The following is a 23805-nucleotide window of genomic DNA, read 5'->3' as shown; positions in this document are numbered from 1 at the left end:
GCCAGCTCTGACCTAGAAACCCTATAAAGCTCTTAGCCTCCTAAGCCACCATCACCACCAGGTTAACAGGACCAGAGATAGACAGCATGCCCAAGCAGGACCTCACATAAAGTTCCAAGTCCGGACAGTCTCTAGGGAAAAAAAGAGGTCACATAAAAGTGGAAAGGGAACATGCTGATCTGCAGGGAAGAGAAGAAAAAGCAAAGGGACAAAGAGAAGCAGAGACAAGAATCCACAGAATTCCCCCCCCCCCCCCCCCCCCCCCCCGCAAGAGTCTGAAGTCCACAGGATCCTAGCTTGTCAGGAAGCCGACCTTGGAGAAGGTAAGGTACTCACTCCCTTAGGCATTCTTATCTCTGCCCTCTCCCCTCTTGTTTGGCCTGACTTCAGATCTTCGCAAACAAAAGAAGCCTTAAGCTAAGACAAGCATGGGAGGAGAAAGAACTTAACGACCCAAGTATACCAAGCTGGAGAAACCAGCACCTAAGAGAAGGTCTGCCTGCTCCCCCAGAGGCCTCTTGGAGCCAGGATGAGAAGAAGGAATGGAGAAGGAGAGGAACAAGGCAGCTGTGAGCAACCCTCCTCCCCGCCAGAAACACTCCAGCATGGCCATACCTCACATTTTTCAAGCATCACAATTTCTGTGCAGAACCTACAAGGGAAATTTATGCAGCATATGAAAACGAAAAAGCTAGTAATGTCTTCCCATTTGCCTTTTTTCCAGTTTTATTGAGAAATAATGGACATACATCTCTGTGGAAGTTCAAGGTGTAACACAGGATGGTTGGATTTACACACACTGTGTTAGGACGACCACAATAGGGTCCACTAACATCCATCTTCGCCATTTGTTTTTAGAGAATAAAAAATAATAGTCATAGAAAGATTTGCTGTGGTAAAGGGAAGGGAGGGTGACAACGTAAGATCTTAAAGCTTTCTTCCTTCTGTGCTGCCCTGGACCCTTTGGCTTCTACAAAGAGAGAGCCGGCACATTTCAAAGTCACTTTAGAGCTTACAAAGTAAACACACATTCCAAGTTATTCATTTTTGCTAATAAAGGAGATTTCTTTTTCCTGTATAAAGGTCATTTATACCCTTGATATTCTGAGAACAAGTGGCCAGTGACCAAGTGGGGACATTACTGTGAGGCTTTATGAAGAGGCAAATATTGCTCCCAACTATCACACCAGATCTATAACATCACACAATGTTTCATTAGCTAACAAGACATTTGCTTTCAATGAATGAAAACTATAATAAAGAGTTGCTATATTTTAAAAAGTAATGAATGTAATTTTTGCTCTCTTTTATGTTGCTATAAAAAAGGGCCTTAAGTGTACTTCTCATCTGCTCCTCTTCTTTAACTACCATAATTTATGCAGATAAATGTTGGATGAATTGCATCAAGAACACTATTCAGATTGCTACCCATAAAAGTACTTAGCTATCATTTTCTTTTTCTCCTATTTATATGTCTTTGTATTACAAAAATCAAGTTACCAACATTAAAAATGATAGATTGTCACCAAAAGTACTGAGGCATAACACTGAATAATAAATTATTAGTCTTTGAAGGTTAAAACCAAGTTTAAGAGATAGCAATGCTTTTGTTATGGCGGACTCTTTTCAAACTGCAGTTGACGGAAGGAAGCTTACGAGTGACAAAAACTGACACCCTGCTAACGCTATCAGCCTGCAGATTTACTGCAAAACTCTAAAGTACTGTCAAGGGCAGATCAATGTTTGTGATAATTCACAAAATAATTTGGCTTTACATAATAGGCATAATGTTATGTGACTTAGAAATGCAACCCCTGGTGTCTAAATGCAAACATGGGGAGGCAGCATGTGGTTTATCCAGCCTTCCCAGAACTTCAGCCTAGCAGGGCTCAGGTCGAAGGAGGAGGACAGGTTTCATCTTGGGGACTCTAACCATTCCCATTCTCTTACCTCCCCCCCTCAAAGAACCTCATTGGAACAAAGATCTATCTTCTGAGAAAGCATTGTTCCATCCCTCATCATTCCCAACTAAAAATTCCAACATCAACAATGTGACAAAGAATAAATCCATGCCCTCAGAAATGGGGGTGTTACCAGTTCATACATGAAAGGATCTGCCAAACAAAAGATATCTTTGTGGGTATCCCAAACACTATGTAAGGAGCTAAACAGGGTAGAGCAGAAAATGGTGGTACAGCACACTACTTGTCGACATCATTCAGCAAAATGGAAGCCCTTCAGAGTTAATACACTGCTTAAGCACTTACGTGATTTAAGAGATATTCACAAACTTGACTCACAACAGAATCCTAACCACATCATGGGCAAGAAGGAATCTACCAGACTCTAAATCCATGGGGGGCAGGGAGCAGAATGCTTGGCATACACTTGATGCATTATACCTTTTTGTTGAAACGATTAGCAAAGCAGCAATTCCCAATTGATTTATTCTCTGGACTTCCCACATTCCTATTATCCCAATCTTTATGCTAGGATACTTTTAAAAAGTTGAGGTAATCTCTCTTGTTTACTAGGTATTGCTAGATCTCCAGTTAAAAGTTCATACTCAAACGAAGTTTAGTATAAAAGTTCCTATTCCTTTCAGTAATTCATTCATTGGAAAAAAATTTATTGAGCCCCTACTTTATATAAGGCACTGTTCCAGGACTTTGGGATATATCCACTAGACGGCAGAGGGAGAACACAGACAAAAAAGCCCTGAATTCATGGTATTTACATTTGGGAACTAATCTGAGAATAGCAGTATAAATCACTGACCCAATTAATAAATGTATACTGGTGACCTGCACAGGACTGGCAGATCTGGGGGTGGTCTACCATCACCTCTCATGTCTGTGATCATGGCGGACTCTGATGATCAATTAGGGCATACTCTCAATGCAGCAGAACTGAAGACCCTCAATATAGCAGGCCAGGTAACCACCTCAACTGGATTACAAGCATGTGATCAAGATGGCATGTGCTTGCCAAGATATTATGCAAGGTATATAAAACTTGAGACCTAGATCCAGCCCTAGATAAGCTTCTAGTCTATTTGAAGAAGAGAGCCTTTTACAAAAAAATAAGAATACAGCCTGATATAAGGTGTTGCAGGGGTTACTGCATAATAATTCAGACAAGAATAGTTCAGATCATAATTAGTCTCAGTACTCAAGTTTCAGCTTTGCGGTCCTTCATTTGCTTCTGCAGCCTCAGGAGAGGCTCTGGAAGTTTTGCATTTGACTTTGAATTTGATTTTAAAATGAAAATGGGAATGGAGGGGACAGATGGTAGTGTTGGTAGTATAATTTCTTTGTAATATTTTTTTAAACAGTTTCTTTTTGGGAGAGCGCAGTGGGGGAGGGGCAGAGAGATGGGGACAGAGGATCCAAAGCAAGCTCTGCGCTGACAAGCTGACAGCAGCATGCCCAACGTGGGGCTCGAACTCACCAACTGCAAGATCATGACCTGAGCCAAAGTTGGTTGTTCAGCCAACAGCTACCCAGGTGCCCCAGGGGTATAGTTTTTAATGGACCAAAGATGGGCTTTCTTGTCAACCATCTATTCATAACAACCCTGTCCCAGATTAGCATTAAGGGCCAAAGTCTGGAAAAATCCTAGCTTAAAGACTAAACAGGAAGGACATGCTAGTAAAAATAAAAGTTTCTTCATCTGTACTTAAGGAGTTTGTACCAGATCTCTACGGATCTCTCCAACTCTCTGATTCTAAGCAATACAGGCTCCAAAGCTCCCTCAACAGAAATGAACACCCTCCCCCCCCCCAAAAAAAAAAGACAGTCCAGCAGGAGACCTTCGCTCATATTAAAACCAAACCTCACTCAAAGGATACATTCGGTGTCACGTATATTCTTAAAAGCTCATTCTTACTGGTGCTATAAAATTAGATAAGGACAAATAAATTATCAAATATAGAACAGGAATGGGGAAAATAGGAACATAATAAATATTGCACTAATCCAATATATTTACTTCTTTTTTTATTTAATGTTTTTTATTTTTGAGGGATTCGTAGGAGAAGAGACAAAGGGAGATAGAGAATCTGAAGCAGGCTCCAGGCTCCGAGCTGTCAGCACAGAGCCAGACGCAGGGCTCAAACCCACGAACTGTGAGATCATGCCCTGAGCCGAAGTCAGATGCTTAACTGACTGATCCAACCAGGCACTCCCAATGTTTATTTCTAATGGAAGTTGCCTTACATTAAAGCACAAAGTAAAGTAAAAACATTCTTTCAGTTCTATGCTACTTGGAGAATCTGCTTTACAGATTTCCACATCTACTTATGCCACCCTCTTCCTCTTCATTTCACTCAACTTCCAGAAAAGAGGAAGTTAAAAGCAGTTAACGGGTATAACTGACCGACCAAACCAGTATTTATTTCTCAAGCCAGGATTCATGGACAAATCTTGGGAATCTAAACACAGGAGAAGATTGTAATTCCACGTTTAGTCCTTAATGAGCTTAAAAAGGAAATGAGTAAATGACAATTATTTCGTTTAAAAGTAAAGGAGGAGCACCTGTGTAGCTCAGTCGGCGAAGCCTCTGACTCTTGACCTCCAGTCAGGTCAAGAGCTCGGCTCAGGCCATGATCTTGCAGTTTGTGAGTTCAAACCCCGTGTCATCGAGCTCTGTGCTGACAGCCCAGAGCCTGCTTGGGATTCTGGCTCTCCTTCTCTCTCTCTGCCCCTCCCCTGCTCACTCACATGGGTGCAAGTAGAGGAAAAGAGAGGGGCTTGGATTCAGACATGCTAAGAATGCTTTGGGCTCTGACACATTAGGATTTAACTATACAACCCTATTCCCAAGTGTGGGGCAAACGAAAAGCAAGAAGGTTAAAGAATAGGAGTGCCTCAGCTGCTTCAGATCACCAGAATGGTCAGAATAGCCCTTCAATAATAATCAGAAATGCCCCTAAATGGAGACTTAATCTCTGCATAAGGCACCCAAAAAATAATACTTCCACTACTGTACATACATACATACATAAATCTGGATCACTTGCCTTAAAAATCACCATATCAGAGTCCTGCTATGCAATCCTTATGCCCATTTTTGCACCTGTTTTATTCTTAATGTGATCGGCATGTTGGATGAACAGTATCAAAAGAATAAGCAACCCATACACTGAACTCTCAGTGATTTTCTTATAGGTGGTAACTTTTTTGCCCTGAAAATTCACAATTGAAAGATTTTTTTTCATTGGAATTAAGTTTTAGCTGTCTCCAACAACTTAGTAAATCGTGACTGAATTGACCCGAGAAAACAAAAAAACAATGAAAGGAACAGTGGATCACAGGTCTATAATCATCTGTTTGAAATCTTTCAGGATTAATATACATAGTTTATATATTATATACACATACACACATATATTCACGCACAAATATATACCTGTATAGATCCGTGTATATGTATAAACTCAGTTTTTCAGATTTTAGAAATGTAATATAATTCATATACTGTACATGAGCTAATATTTCTAGCTGGTATTCATGTTTCTACAGTGAAAGATGGGAATGTTTATACCATTAAAAAAATAATAACGTGAGATCAGGACTCCTATATAAATACAAAATGAACACATGTAAATTATTTAACTAAATTCATTAATGAATCAACCAGTAAGATGTACCAGTTGAAAGGAGAATTCCAAGTACCACACATACCAACAGTGAAGACTGCCAAAATGAATTTACCAATAGATACAAAACTGGTAACCCTCAAGTTGGGTCAGTGTCCTTAATGGAGCTCCTGTAAGCACCCTGTATCCTTTCCTTCCCAGTATGACATAGGTTCGAAACCACTAGGCTCTCTGTCAGAACATGAGTTCCTTCAGGCAAGTCAGAATACCAACCAAGTTTGTACCCCTAATACGAAACCCAGTGTCTGGCATAGAGTTGCTACGCAAATTCTTGCAGAATGGAATTCAACTCTTCTCTAGCACCTAATATAGGGATTTGGCATTTTTAAATGAATATATGATACCACTACCTGATTTCACAAGGAAGGGAATGGAAAGGTTTAGGCCACTTGGGGTTTGTTATTGTCAGAAGAAGGCGGCAAGGTGATACACAGTTTTGTACTCCAGTGGGAGGGCTAGTAGAAAAAGAGGGGACACAAAGGAACCAGTGAGCTCATGGACAAAACGTGAGTCAGTGGTCTAGACTAAGCATAGAAACAGCTACATTCTCCAGAGTGGAGGCTGGACTAAGTCCCAGAGTTTAGAATAGCATTGGTCAAAGGATACTTCATGGATTATCAGACCCATAGGAAGGTACCTGATAAAGAGAATTCATGAGAATATACCGGTGGGTAAGACTATATACTCTCTTCTTAGATATATACACGTGTACCTGAGTATATACTCTGAAGACCCCTATAGTTAAGACAAGTGTTGAACTTTGTTCTACATGGAGCTTTCACCATAAAATCCATCCTTCTAATGGTATCTATCACACCATGCTGTTCGGACTGGGGTCAGATGTAAGCCCAGAGTTAGATCTACAAAAGAAATACATCTAACAAAGCTCAGGAAAGCACTAAAAGGGCAAACCAAGCCAGTAGACAAGAACAAAGGCAGGAAAGCCAGACACAGGACACGGTGGGCAAAGTAAGTCCAAAACAGTTAATTTGGAACCACAGAACACCCTTCTCTGTAGAGTATAGGTATCTCAAGGCAGATGCCCTACTTAGGTCATCACTTGGTCTTCAGGGCTTGAACATGTCTGAAGTAATATGGTTCCAGAAACATAGAGCAGCTAGAGAATGAAAAAGGCCAAGCTGAGTAAGACCTTACGTCTATTTTTTATTGCAGTTCTAAAACCTGGATGCACATTAAAATTACCGGGGGTACTTTTAAAACTTCACATTTCCTAGGCTCCCACCCCAGACCAACAAAATCCCTCTTTTCTAAACAGAGAGCTTTGATAAGCTTCCTATAGTATCCTCTCCCATTACAACAAATCTGGCATCCGCTAATGGAAGCAGTGGAGCCCTGGCCCAAAGACAGTAGGGTCCTAATGAAAATTCAGCAAACCCCACCCTGTCCAAAGAGTTCTCTATGAAAAGTGCCACAAATTTCCCCCAGAAAGTGCCACTCTAGCTTTTCCCTAAAAATAGCTTTGCTTCCTTGGAGAGGTCAGATCCACAGGCTTCAGAGAAAAAAGCATAAACACAACTCTTGCCAAACCAGGCTCTCAACACTTAAATCAGCTTGCTCTCAAGTCCGCACAAAGTTCCAAGAACAAGGAGAGTCTTCTATAAAGGGTTTAACAGCAGACCATGGTTATGCAAGGCGCCCAGATCCAGTTCTCAAAATGCTTCATGTCCAGAAGTTCTAATTAATTATTACTTTACCAAACGAAAGTGAGTTATGTATTTCTGTCATTTCATCCAGGATCTTCTCCAGGCTGCCAAAAAACATGAACATACCCAAATACCAAAACTATGTAGGAAGGCTACAGAACGTCCTCACCAGAGACAAGACAGAGTTTTCACTTCATAAATCACCAAGAAACTCTGAAAAGGCAGCCAGTTGAAAAGACAAGCTACACTGGTGAAATATTTTCTTAATTCACCTCATTCAGGGTAATTGATTTTTTTTTTACTTCACGAACAAGTAATTTTTAATGTAAATAATAAAGTCACTTAACCGTGTACTCTTATTGCATGTGGAATGACAAAGTTTTTATCTGAATTAATTAGGTGATTTTTCACTAACACGGATTTGTTGCTTTTACTTAAGACTTTGTTTTTAATCAAATCCCTTCCCACTCTGACCCTCACCCCACTATGAAATGAAATGGAAAGCAACAAAAGTTTCTTAAAATGTGTTTCCCTGTGTTTCTTTCCAAAGGATTACGATGGCAAAACCCTCAGCATCAGTACAGGAACTACCCTGCTTCCCTGAGACGAGGTAGTATGCAAATCCCAGGCCCTATTTAGAATGTGTTTCATCCCTGTGTCATCACTGCTGGGAGCATCAGCCAAAATTCTGACATGCACATCATTGTCATACAACTTTTCACATCGTAGTTCCTGCTTTTAAGTGTACAATTAATGACAGTGAGGAGAAATTCAAGCTATCTTGCCAGAGAGGTGAAATTCTTCCCCTTTGAGAGTAGAAGGTTCAAGGGCGCCTGGGTGGCACAGTCGGTTAAGCATCCGACTTAAGCCAGGTCACGATCTCGTGGTCCATGAGTTCGAGCCCCGCGTCAGGCTCTGGGCTGATGGCTCAGAGCCTGGAGCCTGTTTCCGATTCTGTGTCTCCCTCTCTCTCTGCCCCTCCCCCGTTCATGCTCTGTCTCTCTCTGTCCCAAAAATAAATAAAAAACGTTGAAAAAAAAATTAAAAAGAGTAGAAGGTTCAACCTGGCAAAAAGAAGAGACCCTCAGTTTTTATTTTCCCCTCTGTTTCTTATCTCTAGGCATCCCATCCTACTCACGAGGCAGAAACATCACAGTTGGGGGAGGGGGGAGACAAAATTACTTCCACATCCTGTAATTTGTCTGGTGTACTGGAACAGAGAAGCATTCTTATGAAACCCAAGCCACAATCTTCTTTTAATTTTATCATTATTATTTCACTTTGGAAATCGTTTTATTTTTTTATCTGGAGAATTTTTTCAGCTGTTTTAAGTGTTTTGTTGTTGTTTGTTTTTGTTTTTGTTTTTTACAAAGTTCAATGAAAAAGTCAAAAGAAGTCCCAATTCCACTCTTCCCTCCTTATGAAAGGCAATCTGTATTGTGTATCTTTTGCCCGGAGAAGGTACATTTGTGCATATCTGTGTCACTTTTGTGGAAATTCTTTTTGTTTCCATGCACCAAAATTTACTCGTCTAGCCGAAAGGGGAAAAGACATATGTATCACATTCCTAGGAGTTACCCTCCCTCATACTATCTTCAGGCTTGAAGGGAGGACCTTGGGTGTCCTCACTTGTCTAGCTCCTTGCTACTCAAAGTGTGGTCCATGGACCAGCAGCATCAGTGTCATGTGGGAGCTTGTTAGGAAGGCACATGCTCAGGTCCCAGGCAGACATCCTGAATCATCAATTTACATTTTAACAGGATCCTCAACAGATTTCACATGCGTAGCAAAATGAGAGAAGTAAATAAATGGTCTAGTAAAAATTCCCACTCATGGTAAATAGAATCTTCTCTCAGAAGTTCGCTTTGCCTGTGCCTCGATTCTTCCAAAGCCTAGGTGTGCAGGACCATAAAACCCCAGCGGCCTTTATGGTTTTCAGCAGAGTAAAGCAGTCATTCCTCAAACCAAGGCAGCAAGTGAGGAAGCAGGGAGGAGCGCCGAGGGGTGGTGGCAGGAGCGGCCTCCCCCAGCCCGTGTGTCTCAACACAGCAGAGTCATTAATTAAGATACGCCCCACTGCTGGCGAAGCAGTCACTCTGGCGTTCCCTGTCTGCTTGGGACTGGCGTGAGGTGTGAGAATCTGGGTAGCCTTCTCCATGGCTCTGCCCCGCTGGCGTTGATTGTGTATGATTAATGATTTAAAGGAATAAAAAGAGAAAGGTCAACTTCTGAGTTCAAGACAGAGCAGCTACATAGGGAGTAATTAAGATACTTGTGTAAGCATGATTAATAAGCACAAACTGGCACTCTGGGCAGTAAACAAGACGCAAGCAGATGGTTAGCATGGAAAAGGGTTTTTTTTTTTCTTCTTTCCTAAAAGCAATTTTTCAGCAGCTTGAAACTTGGCTTGTGAATTCTTTTCCTCCCCCAAGTCTCAAAAAACTCATTATCTCCACAACCTTAAAAAAAACACACACACACACACAAAACCGTGGTGAACCCCTTTCAAGACTCACTCATTCTCTCTTTTCAAAAAAGATACCTTATTATTTTATTTTATTTTTACAGATAACTAGAGTTTGCTTGTAAAATGGATGCGACTCATCTTTGTTTCTCTCTGCCTTTTATGTCAAGCGTCCCATGCACTGCCAAGCCTGACAAGGTGGTTCACTGCACAGTCTTTTAACTCCCACCCACCACTTCTCCCTCCCACCCCCCAACCCTGTGATGGGCAGAACAGAGGCATCAATGGTGGCATTTCTGGAGAGTGCTGGCAGGCAGGTGTCAGAGCCGTCCGGCAGGCGCCCCTCACGAACACTAATCAGCCCTGGTGTTCTTTTACAATCCATATCTAATTCGCAAGTTTCATTCTTTCTGAAAAACAATTACTAGGTTTTGAAGTTCATTGTGCATTTACTCAACTGTCTCTTCACATTAACGTAAAGTGGGAACAAGAGAAAATAGAGTCAGCAGGGAAGGGACATCAAAAGATGTTAAGAGTGGATGAAGGCTTTATTTTAAGAGTAATATAATTACAGATGTGTGCAATATTTTACAATAAATGAAACACAAAAGGTGTATCCTGTGCTTTCAAGATAGTGTGTGTGTGCGTGTGTGTGTGCGCGTGTGTGGAGAGGCAAAGAGAGACAGACAAAGAGACCTAGGAGAGAGACACTCAGATGTACACATTCCCGCAGGGATGGGAAAAGAATGAGAGACGGGTCATTTAGGACTTAGGAAAACAAAAAGATTCTCCCAGGATCACAAGAGTAAGGTATGCATCTCACTTAGCAAAAAGAAAAATAATTTAGCCATGACAGAGTAAGCAGACTTAGTGGGAGAAGGAAAGGAAAGGAAAGGCAAGGACAGAGAGTGTGAAAAAATAGAGGCAGGGAGGGAAGCAAAGGCAAAGAGAAAACAAAGAGAAATGGAGAGGTGTGTCTTAAGCAAAAACTACAAAGAGACTCGGCATACCTGATGAAGAAAATGCCATCAACCTGTAGTCCTTCTCCCAAATGCCATTTCTTGAACTTCCTAAAACTCATAATGAGTTGCTAGCCCCTGAACCACTCTCACTCAATTGTGAGGTTAACTGGCCCTTGACAGATGCAGAAATGTACTTTGTACCAGCAAGTTGCCATGGGTCTCCCCAGGCCAGCCTCAGTCCAGTGACCAAGTCTGTGCTCACCATTTCCTGGCCAATCCCCGGGGCCTCCCACCTCAACACCTACTACGAGGACCAGTCCTGTCAACCTTGTCCATCCACTAAAAGACAACAGTTCAGGCCCCAAACCTGAGTCCACATCACTCAGCTTCTATGTCCTCAGGACCAGAAACCACCACAGGCAGTGGCCCCTGAACCTAGTCCAGCCAAGGGCCTCAAAAACGTGCCCAACTATATTCTCTTCTTCCTTACCACCAAAACAAAGGTGAGAGGGGAGAGGAAAGGAAAGGGAAAAAAACTCAAGCTTCCCCCAATAGAAAATTCTAATATATTATCACCATGATGCTTGGTCTCAAGCCTCAACCCTTTTTTGTTTTATACTCAACACCTCAGTAATTCTTAAACAGCACTTTCCAAAGGTGTTAGAAAAATAGCTGAAAATGTTTGGAATACTCTAATATTACCCAGAGTAGAATGGGGTTCTTTTCTGTAGAAAGCTTCAGTCCCTTTAAGATGCTAACATGCTTTGTGAATTGTTCACAGCGAGCTAAAGCACATCATTTCCCAAACTGATTTATCTTCTAAAGCTACCCCTCCCCAAGACTTGGGTTCCATGGAATACTCTTTGAGAAACACGTATCTACATCTAAAAAAAACTCTTTGCTGTTTGAGAGTAGTAACTAATTTAACCTCTATCTTTTCCTTCTCTAGCCTGAACATACCAGTCTTACAAGATTTTCCCTCAGAGATCTATTTCCTATTCCTTGAATCATTTTTCCACCAAACTGCCACACCTCCCATTTTTTCCACATTCTCTTTGAACTCTTGTAAGCAACTTCAGAGCTCCAACAAGGATCTCATTCATGCAAGCATGGAGTGAAAATGGCTTTGCACGTCCTACTCCCTTTAATGCAGCTCCAGATTATACTGGAGTTTTGCCTGGTCACCCCACATTATCTGTAAGTGCAAGCTGAGGTCTCTCTCCAGATAATTTGCATCCATAAATATATTTGTTCCAAAGCTATTTAGGAGAAGTTTTGGAATAAGTGCAAAAAAGTCTCAACACTGTGGAGGAAGAGAGAGGGGGAAGAAAGGAAAGGCCCATATTTGGCAGGGTCCACACTCTCAGCTCACACAGACCCATCTCAGGATGTACTCTTTAGAAAAAGGCTTATAAAATCCCTGCAGAATATAGACACCAATGTTCACAGCCCAAGCAAAGAACAGTAAGGAAAAAAAAAAAAAAAACAATATATACGCTCTCTTCTTTATTAGGATCCATCTTGAGTCTAAGACTCATTACCTTGTACTTAATTTGCTTCAACAGCCTCTCCAGTCTGCCTTCCTAATTTTCATCTTGTACCCTAGAATCAAATTTGAATACATGTCCAACACTACTTCCACTATGCTCCTCCTCTAGCCAAGCACACATTTCATCTTCCCCATAATCCTAAGAAATAGGTACAGTAATTATCCCCATTATACAAGTGGGAAAACTGAAAAACAAAGAGGTTAAGTCAACCCCTCAAGATCACACAGCTAGAAAGTGGGGGAGCCAGGATTTGACCCCTGGGCCATCTGGTTCCAGGGTCAATGCTTGCCTGGCTGCCATGCCTATTACCTAGTCTCACCCAAGCGTTCAACAGTAGCTTCCCATGGTCCAAGCACACCAGTACCATGCACCATGCTTCCTCCCAACCCCTGCTTCCATTTTCTTCTTTAAACATCTTCCCAGCATTTGTCGTGTGTCACCATCTTTAAGATCTTTCTGACGATTCTTAGCCCCGTGTCCTTGCCTGTGAATTCTAACCTGTGACCTATCTCACATGGCTTCAAGCTAAAGGACTTTATGGCTTGTACTCTTCACCACTGTTTTTAGTATGTCAGTTGCTTTATCTCCTCAACTAGATTAGAAACGCCTTGAGGTTTCAAATGACTGCTCATAGGCTGAACAAATAAATGGACATCCTTCTACTACTACCCAATGTGGCCCTTTGTGGGTAGAATCCTTTCATCACCACCCAATATATCTGGACCGTGCCAGGATTTCCCTGGTACCAAGGCTGCCTCCAAAATTTTCTCCCATGCTCCCTTTCTCTCAAGCCTAAGCCTCCATTTTATTGTCTCTCAGGCTGGCCCACAAATTGAAATAGAACATGATGCTTAATTTTACATCAACCAGTTAAGCTGCTTTAAACACTTCAATATTCCCCAAATGTAGTTAAATATATGAACTTGCACTTAGAGTTGTCAACAACGCATTGACAATTTGTTTTATAGTTGCATGTTAATCTACAATCTGTTTAATGCAATCCAATACATTATTCGGGATGGTGATATATAAATTTAAGTCCTGGAGCATGAAATATCATTTAGGATTAAGGCTCTAATCTCTTAACAGAGGAGATATTTGCTCACAAAGGCAAGCAGCTAAGAAGAGTCCCTGCATATAAAAGGCATCATCATTGTCTCCTGCACCAAGGAACCAGCTACAGGGCATGGCAATCCTGGAGGGCAGATAAAAGGGGGACAAAAGTTACCTCCCTTCTGGCTCCCAAAGACTTTCTCACTAAATCAGCCTCACAAAATAGTTAAAAATTCACTGACCAAAAGTACTGTTTATGACTACCTCTTCGTCCTCCCCAAAGTCCTCAGGTAGGAGAACAGTAACAAAGGCAGTGAGGGCTAACTCATATAATGCAACCATATGAAGTAGGTCCTCTTATATCCCCACTGTTTGAATGAGAAAACTGAGGCAGAGCCAGGAAGGGGCACTGCTGAGCCAGGGCCTCATCAGCAGAATCTGGGCTCTTCGCCACACTTTCCTCTGCTAATCACCCCACATAAAACACTAACTGTCAGGCTTATTTCCAAGCCAAAGACTGGAGACCACTACAAGTTGCCTGGGATAAAGTAAGTGTTCAATAAATACTTTGGAATGAGAGAAAGTATGAGCTACTGTGAGCAAGCAGAAGAAAATGACAAAAACTACAAGTACAAGATACTCATTATCCTCAAAGAATTCAGAGAAGACAGGAGGAAAATAAGAAGAGATCAGCAGAAGGTCATTAAAATGCCAAAAGAGGGATCACAGGAAGAAAGGTCCCAGAAGGAGAGCTGATGACTTGGGGGTTCAGAAAGGGCCAGGGTGGGATGAAGGAAGGTACAGCTGAAAGAGCCCAGGCTCCTCACCACATTTGGACCAATGCCCTCCTCATTCAAGCCCCATGGAAAGAGCTAGGTCAACAGTTTGCTACCAAATGTCACTTATCCATATACGAAACCCCCCACCTATAAACAGACATTCTTCAAGGCATATACCTTTCAGGTTGAGGACCCAATCACAGCCTACTCCCTGCCCACAGCACACATAGACCTTTCCTCTGAAAGCATATATTGGTCACTCTGATAGGATGCATCTTTCCACAGAGCCCAGCCCTGTCAGGAACTCTGGTTCACTGTGACTAACTCCAACATAAGGACCTAATCTTGGATGTTCCATGCCCAATCTGCCTGAAAACCCAGTTTCACCCAAACTCCAGTATTGCTGGAAGCCCGCAGAGACATGGGCAGATGGCATAGGCCACGTGGTCAGATGAGCAATAGGCTGGCCTTGCAAGGTACTTACACCAGGCAGACCAGCAATGCTAACTGGGGTGGTCAGCCTCCAAGAACTGCACCATCACAACCTTTATCAACTTTGCGCTTCCTTGTTTGGAAGTGATACATATTTCAGAAATGTCAAAATTCTTAGAGAAGTGTGGTGATAAAATGAATAGGCTGTTTGCTCTCCATATTGATATACCCGATTTCACTGTCAAAGTGCTTTTAGTTATAATAGGAAATGTACAAAGTTAGCTTTGCTTGTTTTGACAACCACAAAAGAGATTTATCAGTTACATGTACCCACTGAAGCTGAGGTTTCAAAGTTAAAATTGGTTCTAGCCAAGTTTCAATATTATTAATGTTTTCATGATAACAAAAACATGTAACTTTTCTGATAGTTCTCAATGCCTTTGTGAGGAAGAGTTTTGGAAATCTGGTCCACTTGCCAGAAACTTCTGTTACTTTTATGCAATAATTCAAAAGAAGTCCATAAAAACTAGAGCAAAGTTAATTTTACTGTTTAGTTTTTAAAACAGGAAAAGTTTCACATGACTTAAAATAGTGTCATTGAGATTTCAAATCCCCGAGCTGTAAGGATTTCTTTCCATTTCCTTCTCTGGTCTTCTCAAATACATGCTTTTCCATTCTTGTTTTAATTGCTTCAAATATATGAAATTCCCCCTAATTCTTCTGAAAGCTCTTACAAAGCCGTGGTCAGATTACTCACTTTGTCAAACTTTCTCTTAAGCTGCATTACTCTTCGGAGGCACTGGTGTTCACATCTGTGCACTGTACAACGTTTGGCTTTACCTTCTGCGCTCAACTTACTCCAAGACAAGTAGTTATTAGCACATCTTCATGCCAGTAAATCTTTCAATGAAAGAATAAAGAGAAGGAAAGGAAAGGGAGGGGAGGGAGAAGGACAAAAGCCAAACAGTGAAAGAGTCCAGACATTAAGGAAAATGGAGATGTTTCACAATTTCCCAAATATAGAGCTGAAAGCTAAATCGGGCAGCCTCTGTCTTCCCATTTGTCTGGAAGTTCCAGGAGTTAGATTCTACTTAGCAAATTTTAACATACTCCTGAATGAGAACTATCCCATTCCATGAAGTTGGTAGTTCCACTTCAACTTCCATGAAATGAGTAAACTGACTAGCATTATCTCAGGAACCTCCAGGACAGCCCTATAAAGACGTGGACGTGGTGTTCCCAGTGTACATCTGTGGCCCCTAGAGGTGAACACCTGCCTACAGTCATACAGCTCCTGAGTGATAGAGCCAGAATTGAACGCTCGTGCCACCTCTTGCTGAAACCATCTACTCCCAAATTACAATTACTACATTGCTAAGAGGGCAATCTTTCAACCAAAGATGTGTTTCCCAGCTTCACATTAACTGTCCCTCAGCCAAAGAAAGAGGACACATTCAGAAAATGCCTTATCATGAAGGGTGGTCACTGACTGCTGGTGTGACTTCCAGCCTTGGGAAGCAAAGGTTTCTACGAAGGCCAACCTGGGGACTTTACTAAGCAAATCCTGGAAAACTACGGACAGTTTAACAGACACAGAGAAGGCTCAGAGACGTGTAGAAAAAAAGGTATATTCAGCAGATACCAAAAAATCAGAAAGGAATGCTAATGGAATTTTTTTTAATGGTGTTTACATTTTAAGCTTGATGTTCTGTGAAGCTGATGCACAAACATAGGATACTGGGCTCAAGTTGCAAGAAGTGACTTGTCACACGGGAGCATACAATACTTTCAGTCGTGAACTAAAACTAAATAAAACAAGTCTTTTGAGTATTAACAATGGAGGAGTTTGTACTACGTTGAAATTATGTCTAAATGGCTCCATAGTAAAGTATATGCGCAAGTGCAGGTTTGTACCTCTCCCAGTGCTAGCACACGCAAGGAGAACCCACAGACACTCTATGAATGCCTCCACAATTATAGTTTTATCATTATATTATCTTGTATACAACTGGAGATTTACACGGTCACCTTACAATTCTCCCACTCTCCACTTTTTCTTCAGCAAAGGGGCAAAATTAATTTATTTTAATTTAGATTTAATTTAGATTCCTGTTCTGTAAGACCTGACTAGACCTCTAGCTAAGCAAGAGGGAGACAGGAACTGCAAAATTCAACTTTTTCCTCAAGAAAGCAGACCCTCACCCATCAGCTCAAGTGACAATTAGCAGTTTCTGCAGCACATTATATGAACAGAACTAATAAGGCAAAGGAATCGGGGGCAGGCTTTTCCCTTCACAATCCTGTCTGAAGCTTAAAAGAAAGTCTGAAAACTAATGAATTCTGAATTCATGTCAGCTCAGTAGAGAGCAAAGTCTTTTATCTTCACCTGGAATAGGAATGAAAGAAGAAAAGCCCAACAGTTCATCCACTTCCCCTAAAACATACTCTGCTTCAGTCCTATTCTTGGCTAGGAGAGTGTGGAATCCATTGAAGCTGGAACAGGTCTCATTTTAAAAGGGAGCAAATCTGAGCTCAGAGAAGTTAAGCAACTTGCTCAAAGTCACAGAGCCAGTCTTCATATCCAATATCCCTGGCCTGGAGTCACTGCTACTCTAGCAGAAGAGGGGGAAAAAAGTATGGGCTTTATTCCAAATGTGAAGAATGTTTGCCCAAATTTTTTCTCTAAGTGTTTATGAAATTATAAATCAACATATGAAATATGTGTCAGCTAAAGATAGGCATTAATGGGTTCAGAAAGAAATGATCAAAGGGGACCTCATTTCCACAGAATGCCTCCTGAACAAATAGAAGGAGCACATTTACACACCCATGCACAAACACAGGCCCCCACAATGCATGCCTATAAGACCCAAATATAACATCTCTCATGGATTCCCTAAAAGGAACTCACCAGAATATTCTGCAACAGAGGACAGCTGACTGCACATTTTATAAGTAACAAAGTCCTAGGCCCAAAGATTAAAACAAAGTATAAGCAGCTCAAAACCCAAGAGGAAAGGCTTAATGCTTCACAGAACTACTCACAGACAAGTTTAAGAAGCAGGTTATCAGACAAAATAGTTCTGCAGAGCACTGTGATGTAGTAAGGAAAACAGCTAGTTCCTAACTAAGTTTATCTGCTCTGACAGCTTCTGTGTTGGCCTGGCAGAGGTTGAGTGTCTACACAATGAACATAAAGATAACCTACGATGGCTACACATCCCCATCCATTTGCCAAAGGTCACTAAGGATTGAGCATTTTGCTTCAGTGCCTCCACTAATCCAAAGACATGCCAATCTGCTTACTGTTATACAACATCAGGAGGTTCGGATTTTACTTATCGAGGGATGTCGGACTCGCTTTGTCAGAACTTGGTGACTATTAGCACAAGGCTGAGTGACCATGGCTGCAATGAATTTTTAAAAACTATTTGGTTTTAGGATGCCCAGGAAAGAGGATGTGACTAAACAAGATGGTGGTAACTACTGTTGGACAACATTCCACTCTCAGAACATAAAAGCTGAACAGTGGAGCATTGAGAAATTAAATTCATGGCCTGGAAAACAAGCCAAGATTAAAAAATGTCATGTTGATACAGTAGGTGCTCTTGAGAGTGGGGGGAAGATGTCAGAAACTGGATTGATTACATTTTCATAGCAATGTTGTGTGATGGAGGTGGGGAAGGGTCAAGTGTATCAATAACCCTCTAGTGCTCTGGGGGCACATACCATATCTTTCATCAAAAACCTACACAATCTACAAGTCCACTATCATCCAGCTCAAAATTTTCAGTCACCAGGGCCAAAGACCCTTTCCATAGAAAGCTAAGTAAGATCAGTTGGGTCCTACGCCTTCTTTTGGGGCCACCAGGAGGTGCTGTTAGCAGCAACATGGTTCTCAACTGATGGACAGTTTGGAAAGAGAAAGGTACTATGTTCCCTCCTCTGATGCAGCTTTAAAATTTCATTCTATCCATGTCTAAACCAACATCCTTTCCAATCCTCACAAAAGTTAATATTTTTCCTTGAATGTCAAAAAAAAAAAATAGGCATTCATGAAATGACCTTGCTGTGAGAGGTCCCTAGACTTCCTGTAGACAAACTTCCAACTCATCTTAAGACTGATATTGGGAGTAAATTCTAAGAGGGAGAATACTCAAGGGCTTGTAACAGCGTGCACAGTCCTTAGGGGTGAGCGCTACCTTCACACAAGATTCCTGAGGACATTTTCTACCCAGACTCTCCAGATGGAGGGCAGACTTGTTCAGGAGCCCAGGTTTAGGGCTAACTCCTGTTAGTGCTTACAGGTACGTCTTCTGCCATACAGCAACATTTGGGTCAGCAGCACATTCATCACAGAAACTCCATCATGAAAACATAGACATGGCAAGGGAGAGAAAAGACACAGGGGTTTCTAGGGTTGAGGGGGATTATGTTAAGCAAGAAAAAGATGGAGAAGATTAGGTAGAAAATAGTGGAGAACTTTTAGGGCTGAATGGCTACTTTTTCTCTTTTGACAACAGTGTAAAAGAGACACAAAGAAGCTGCCCTACCCTGAGGAAAGAGAACTGCCCTTTGATGCTAAGACAACCATCTATAATGCTGATGAGAATTCTCTCTGGCCCTGTCTGCCCACCATGGGGGCTCATCCTCTGACCGCATTCTCACCTCTGGGGTGACCTCTTGTTTGGTCATAGGACTGCAAGAAAAAGGTTCATCTGAGGGTCAGGAAGACAGTAGCCCTTACACCCACAGGAAACCCGAGTCTGCCCATCAGGAGAGGACCCTCTTTCCCTTTCTTTTAAGGACTTGAAAGGCAAATCCAAATGTTTTCTCTTTTGTTTTCAAAATTGCCAGTATCTTTCTTGTTCTTCAAATAGGAGACAGAGAGGGACTGTGACCTATTCCTAAAGTCATAGTGAAAACAAGAAGCCAGGCTCCAACTCCCAATCCAGGGGGCTAACCCCTTCCACTCTGTGGACTCCCAGTCTCACCAGGAAGGGGCGGGGGGGAGTCAATAATTTTATGGGGGACATAAAAAAACAGTTGGATTAGACAGGACCAAGGCCTTCTTTCAAAAGAAACCAACCATCATTCTACAGTCCAGTTCACTAGAAGGTCTGTAACTTTCAACCACCCAGACCTTCCTTTCTTCATCTGTAAAATGGGAATGTGTCCAGCCCCCAGTTGAGATACAACATCAGGAAATGGCTGGTACCACCCCTAACACATGTTCTGTACTAAATGAATCTTAGTTACCTGCTCCTTCTCCAGAGCAAATACTTTCTAACATGAAAAAAATGAAATTGACTTCTTAATTGTCAGATTTGCTGTGAGGTAGTTGGCAGCTCCCTTTGATTTCAGGATTGCTCTGGATGTTTTGCATGGGGAGGCTCCAGAGTCTTCGTTGGGCTTGATGGCCAGATAATCAGACTGTCTTTCTGCTCACATCCCCAAGTAGACCAGGACTGAGATCCACATGGTCATATATTTACATATGTGGAGCAGCAAAAAATCTCAAAGCAAATAACAAACTTCCTGTGTAAGAGCCCCCTGTGACCAGTCTCTACTTAGACCAAATACAACACAGGCTGGACTATTTTTCCTGAGATTTCTTTTCTTTGAATTTCAGGCAAATAACTACACTTCACCTACCAGCCTGAGTTGGACAGAAATGCACAGCATCCTAGCAAGAGGTGATATGGTAAAGTGGGAACCATCAAACTTCAGGGACTTAAAGAGAGCCCTGATTAAAACCCCCACTCTGCCCCTTACTGTGATTGAGGGGCAAGTTCACAAAAGTATTGGCTTCATGTTCCTCATCTGTCCAATGAGTAGAACAGCACCTGCCTAACGGGGTGTTTGTGAAGACTGAATTAATGTACATCCTGAAATAATAGTTTTGTGAAAAACAAAGCATCACAGTCACCATCAGTAGGCTCCTTGCTATATCCCTAAACCACAGTATGTGGGCCACACAGAGGGAAATCAAGCTCCCTTTCTAAGAACTCTGGATAGACTTAGATAGACACCCTATCTTCAAATAAACACTATCTGTAAGCCCCAGGACTTACCTTCATTTTCCTGGCTCTCATGGCTTGGTGGGGAGGGAGATGGATGGCAGCTTTAGAAAGGGGTGGTGTTGGGGGTCAGAGAGAGAAAAATTGATCAAGGGAGATTTAGACTGGACACCTTGGTCCCTCTCCAAGTCTGATTCCCACTCACTGTGATGTCCAGCTACATCTTTGATTATGGGTTCCATGAGATAACTCAGTATCTTTATAAATCCTCAATTTATGCTATGCTACTTTAAATTGATTACTGGTTATATGCAATCAAAGGTCTTTCCCAAGACACAAATCTAGAACCCATTTCTGTAGAGGCATCACAAGATATGGTCTCCATCTCCTTTCACCTGCCTTCCTTCTTTGTCAAGTCAGCAAACACCAGTGGGGTGGGATGGCCGTGAACCATGAAGTCCAGTCGACTCTTTCTTTAAGAACATGCCTCCCCTCCTCCTCCCACTTTGCACATTTATCTGAAACAGACTCTCTCTCTCTCTCTCTCTCTCTCTCTCTCTCTCACACACACACACACACACACACACACACACACACACACACACACACAAATTTCTGTCTTGCCTAATTATGCAAAAGCCAACAGCAGCTTGCTGGCATTAGAAATACAGACTTGGCACCTCCCTTGTGCACAGTCCCAGCCTGTGTGAGCCCTCATGGTCTCCTTCACAGAGCTGGAAAGCACCCCTAAGTGCCTCCATCACAGCCAGAGACTTTAGCAACAATACAGCATTTCAGTCTTTAGGGTCTTTAAAAAAAAAAAAAAATAGACATGGCAGCAAGCATTCCATCCAGCTCAAGGTTGCACTTGGTGTGGCCTGCCTCAGGACTCATTTCTATGACTTGTTGCAGCACATGAAGTTGGATGGGAAGAAGAGACGACAAGAGAGGCCTCAGAAAAGCCTGGCAACAAGGACTGGGGAGATTCTGGGGGAAAGAGGCATTGGGCAAACACCATCTCCCTAATCTGCATGATGACTGCCGGCCAAGTTTGCTCTCAGAGCTGTGAGAGGGACCAATTAATTTATCAATCTGCACCTCTTTCTGCCATAACATATTTCCCTCTTGCCAACAAAAAATGTGTCCATTATCAGGCAGGTCCCTGTCCTCCTAAGCAGCCCATGTGGCTGTATAATTACACTTCTTTCCTTGACAACTTGCATGATTGTTTTCCTAACAGTATATTACTTCGTTAGTACTTTCCAATATACGTTATTTTTAAACTGTCACTTTTGCCCAACTCATCCCAATTCACACTCGTCTGTTTATCATAACAATCATTAATAACTGTCAGTCCACGCCATCATTGTAACGAACTCACTCCCTCATTAGCATGTTCTAGCATTTGTTCCGTAGAGGGGGCTGATTATTTTTTACAACAGGCCAAGCCAATTACTTTAGTGAAATGGAATCACATTAATCAAAACTTAACAAGGTGGCAAATTTAAAGATATCAGATTGCAAAAGACAGCATAACTAATATGTCAGTGTCAGGGGTAGCATGTAGGTATGCAGCAGCTGTACTAAATATATCTCTTCACAGAGGCCACATGAATTTTGACGTTTCATATGATCTGACAACTACCAAAGTGATATTATAGAAGGCGAGAGCCCGGTGCTGCTCAGCTCACGATGACTTTTGTAGATTCTGGCAAGGGCAGTGTGAGCAGGGAGGGAGGCAGAAGAGGGGCGAAGAAAATGGTGGCCATGCCTATCCAGGCTGGCAGACGGCAGTGGATCATGTCTGTCTGTGCCAAGGCATTTTCTTTTACACTTTAAATGATGATAGTCATCCATCACCGTCTGACAACTGCATCAAAACCAGCTGCAAAACATGCAAAGCCCAGCAGTCTAAAATATGCTGACACAACCAAGAGAAAAACAAAAAATATATATATATATATATATATATTTATTTATATATTCCATAGGAAAAGGAAGCAGAAGAGGGGGAGGAGGAATGGAGGTGGGGTGATTACAAAGTGTTCAGGAGCAGAGTAAAGCAAACACCAGGGCAGCAAAGGAAAGGGAAGAGAAATGAAAAGGGGAACAAAAGAAAAGAATGAAAAGGAGACAAAGAGGGAGACAAAAAGGTAAAGTGATGAATGAAAAAGTGGGGGAGGCAGGGAAGAAAGACAGAATGAATACAAGGTGCTGTCAGTACTGGGAAGGAAGGCAACATGGAGGCTCTCTTACAAGGAGCAGATTCCACCCTAGCAGTATTTCCCCAGTTCCGACTCATCACTTTCACTGTCTGGTGCTTCAGGCCACACTCTTCCTACCTCCTGACACCGGGTGCTGTACAGGTCTCTTGGGCCTGCTCCCACCCCTTCAGTAAGCTCTGCTACAGCCATCCGCCAGCTAATGGACGTCTTGGCACCCAGGTGATGGATGAGTCTAATTCTCCAGGTAACGCACATGGGCACCTCTACCACCAGGCTGCTCCAAACTCCTTAGGCCCTTCTGCTGATCACAACCCACCCTCCTCTCTGGCCTCTTCCACCACTGAAAAGTGGTTCCCATCTCCACCCTGACATTTACTAGCTGGGTGACCTGGAATAAGTTATCTGACCTCTGTAAACTGTAAGCTTCCATTTCCTCATCTTTAACAATGGAGATGATATTACAGTTCAAGATTAATCTTTCACAGTCAAATAAAAAACACATAAAAAGCACCTAGAAAGATTTTTGACGCATGAGCGGGCCCCATTGTTAAGAGTAGTCCTGGGGGTAGAGACCGTATGTTTATCCATCTTCACAGTCAGTACAAAGTAAGCGAGCCCTGCAATTCTGTGGAAATGAGCTGGAGTAGTGCCCTTCCTTGTACTTCTCATTTATGAGGTTTACATCCTTGTCCCAGGATGTCTCCTGCCATTTACTTAATAATCTAGGAAATTGGTTGGCCACATGCAGAAGACAGAAGATGGCCAACGTGATTTGTGGGCCTTTCAAGGGTAAGCTAGCTTGGAAGGGTACCATGGTCCAGTGTGAAACATCTGGATGCTTCCTTACCTGGTCCCACAACCCAACTGGCCTGACCACCTTACTGTTATTACATTTAATGAAGCCTATTTATTTACTCATTCTGACGAAGCCCAGAACCAGGTACACCAAGCTGGCAAAGGCCCTGTTGTATAATGTGATTAGGTTCAGGTATATCAC

The 23805-nt window shown here is 42.2% G+C and overlaps 1 protein-coding gene across 10 annotated transcripts in view; it reads right to left on the bottom strand.

The window, feature by feature from the left end:
* LRMDA (leucine rich melanocyte differentiation associated) overlaps nucleotides 1–23805 on the bottom strand; it is a 1041237-nt gene that overhangs the window by 801555 nt on the left and 215877 nt on the right. The window contains exon 1 of one of the 10 annotated variants that reach the window (XM_023240592.2): nucleotides 10798–21132. The exons of the other annotated variants lie outside the window; for them this stretch is intronic. Coding sequence (XP_023096360.2) covers nucleotides 10798–10868 — 71 coding nt within the window. The 5' untranslated portion in view covers nucleotides 10869–21132. Of the gene's footprint in view, nucleotides 1–10797; nucleotides 21133–23805 lie in introns of those variants that run through there. 10 annotated transcript variants of the gene reach the window in all.

Source organism: Felis catus, chromosome D2, assembly GCF_018350175.1.
Source record: "Felis catus isolate Fca126 chromosome D2, F.catus_Fca126_mat1.0, whole genome shotgun sequence".
Classification (NCBI taxonomy): Eukaryota; Metazoa; Chordata; class Mammalia; order Carnivora; family Felidae; genus Felis; species Felis catus.
The sequence above is the reverse complement of the archived record's forward strand: the minus strand, read 5'-3'. Positions and strand labels throughout refer to the sequence as shown.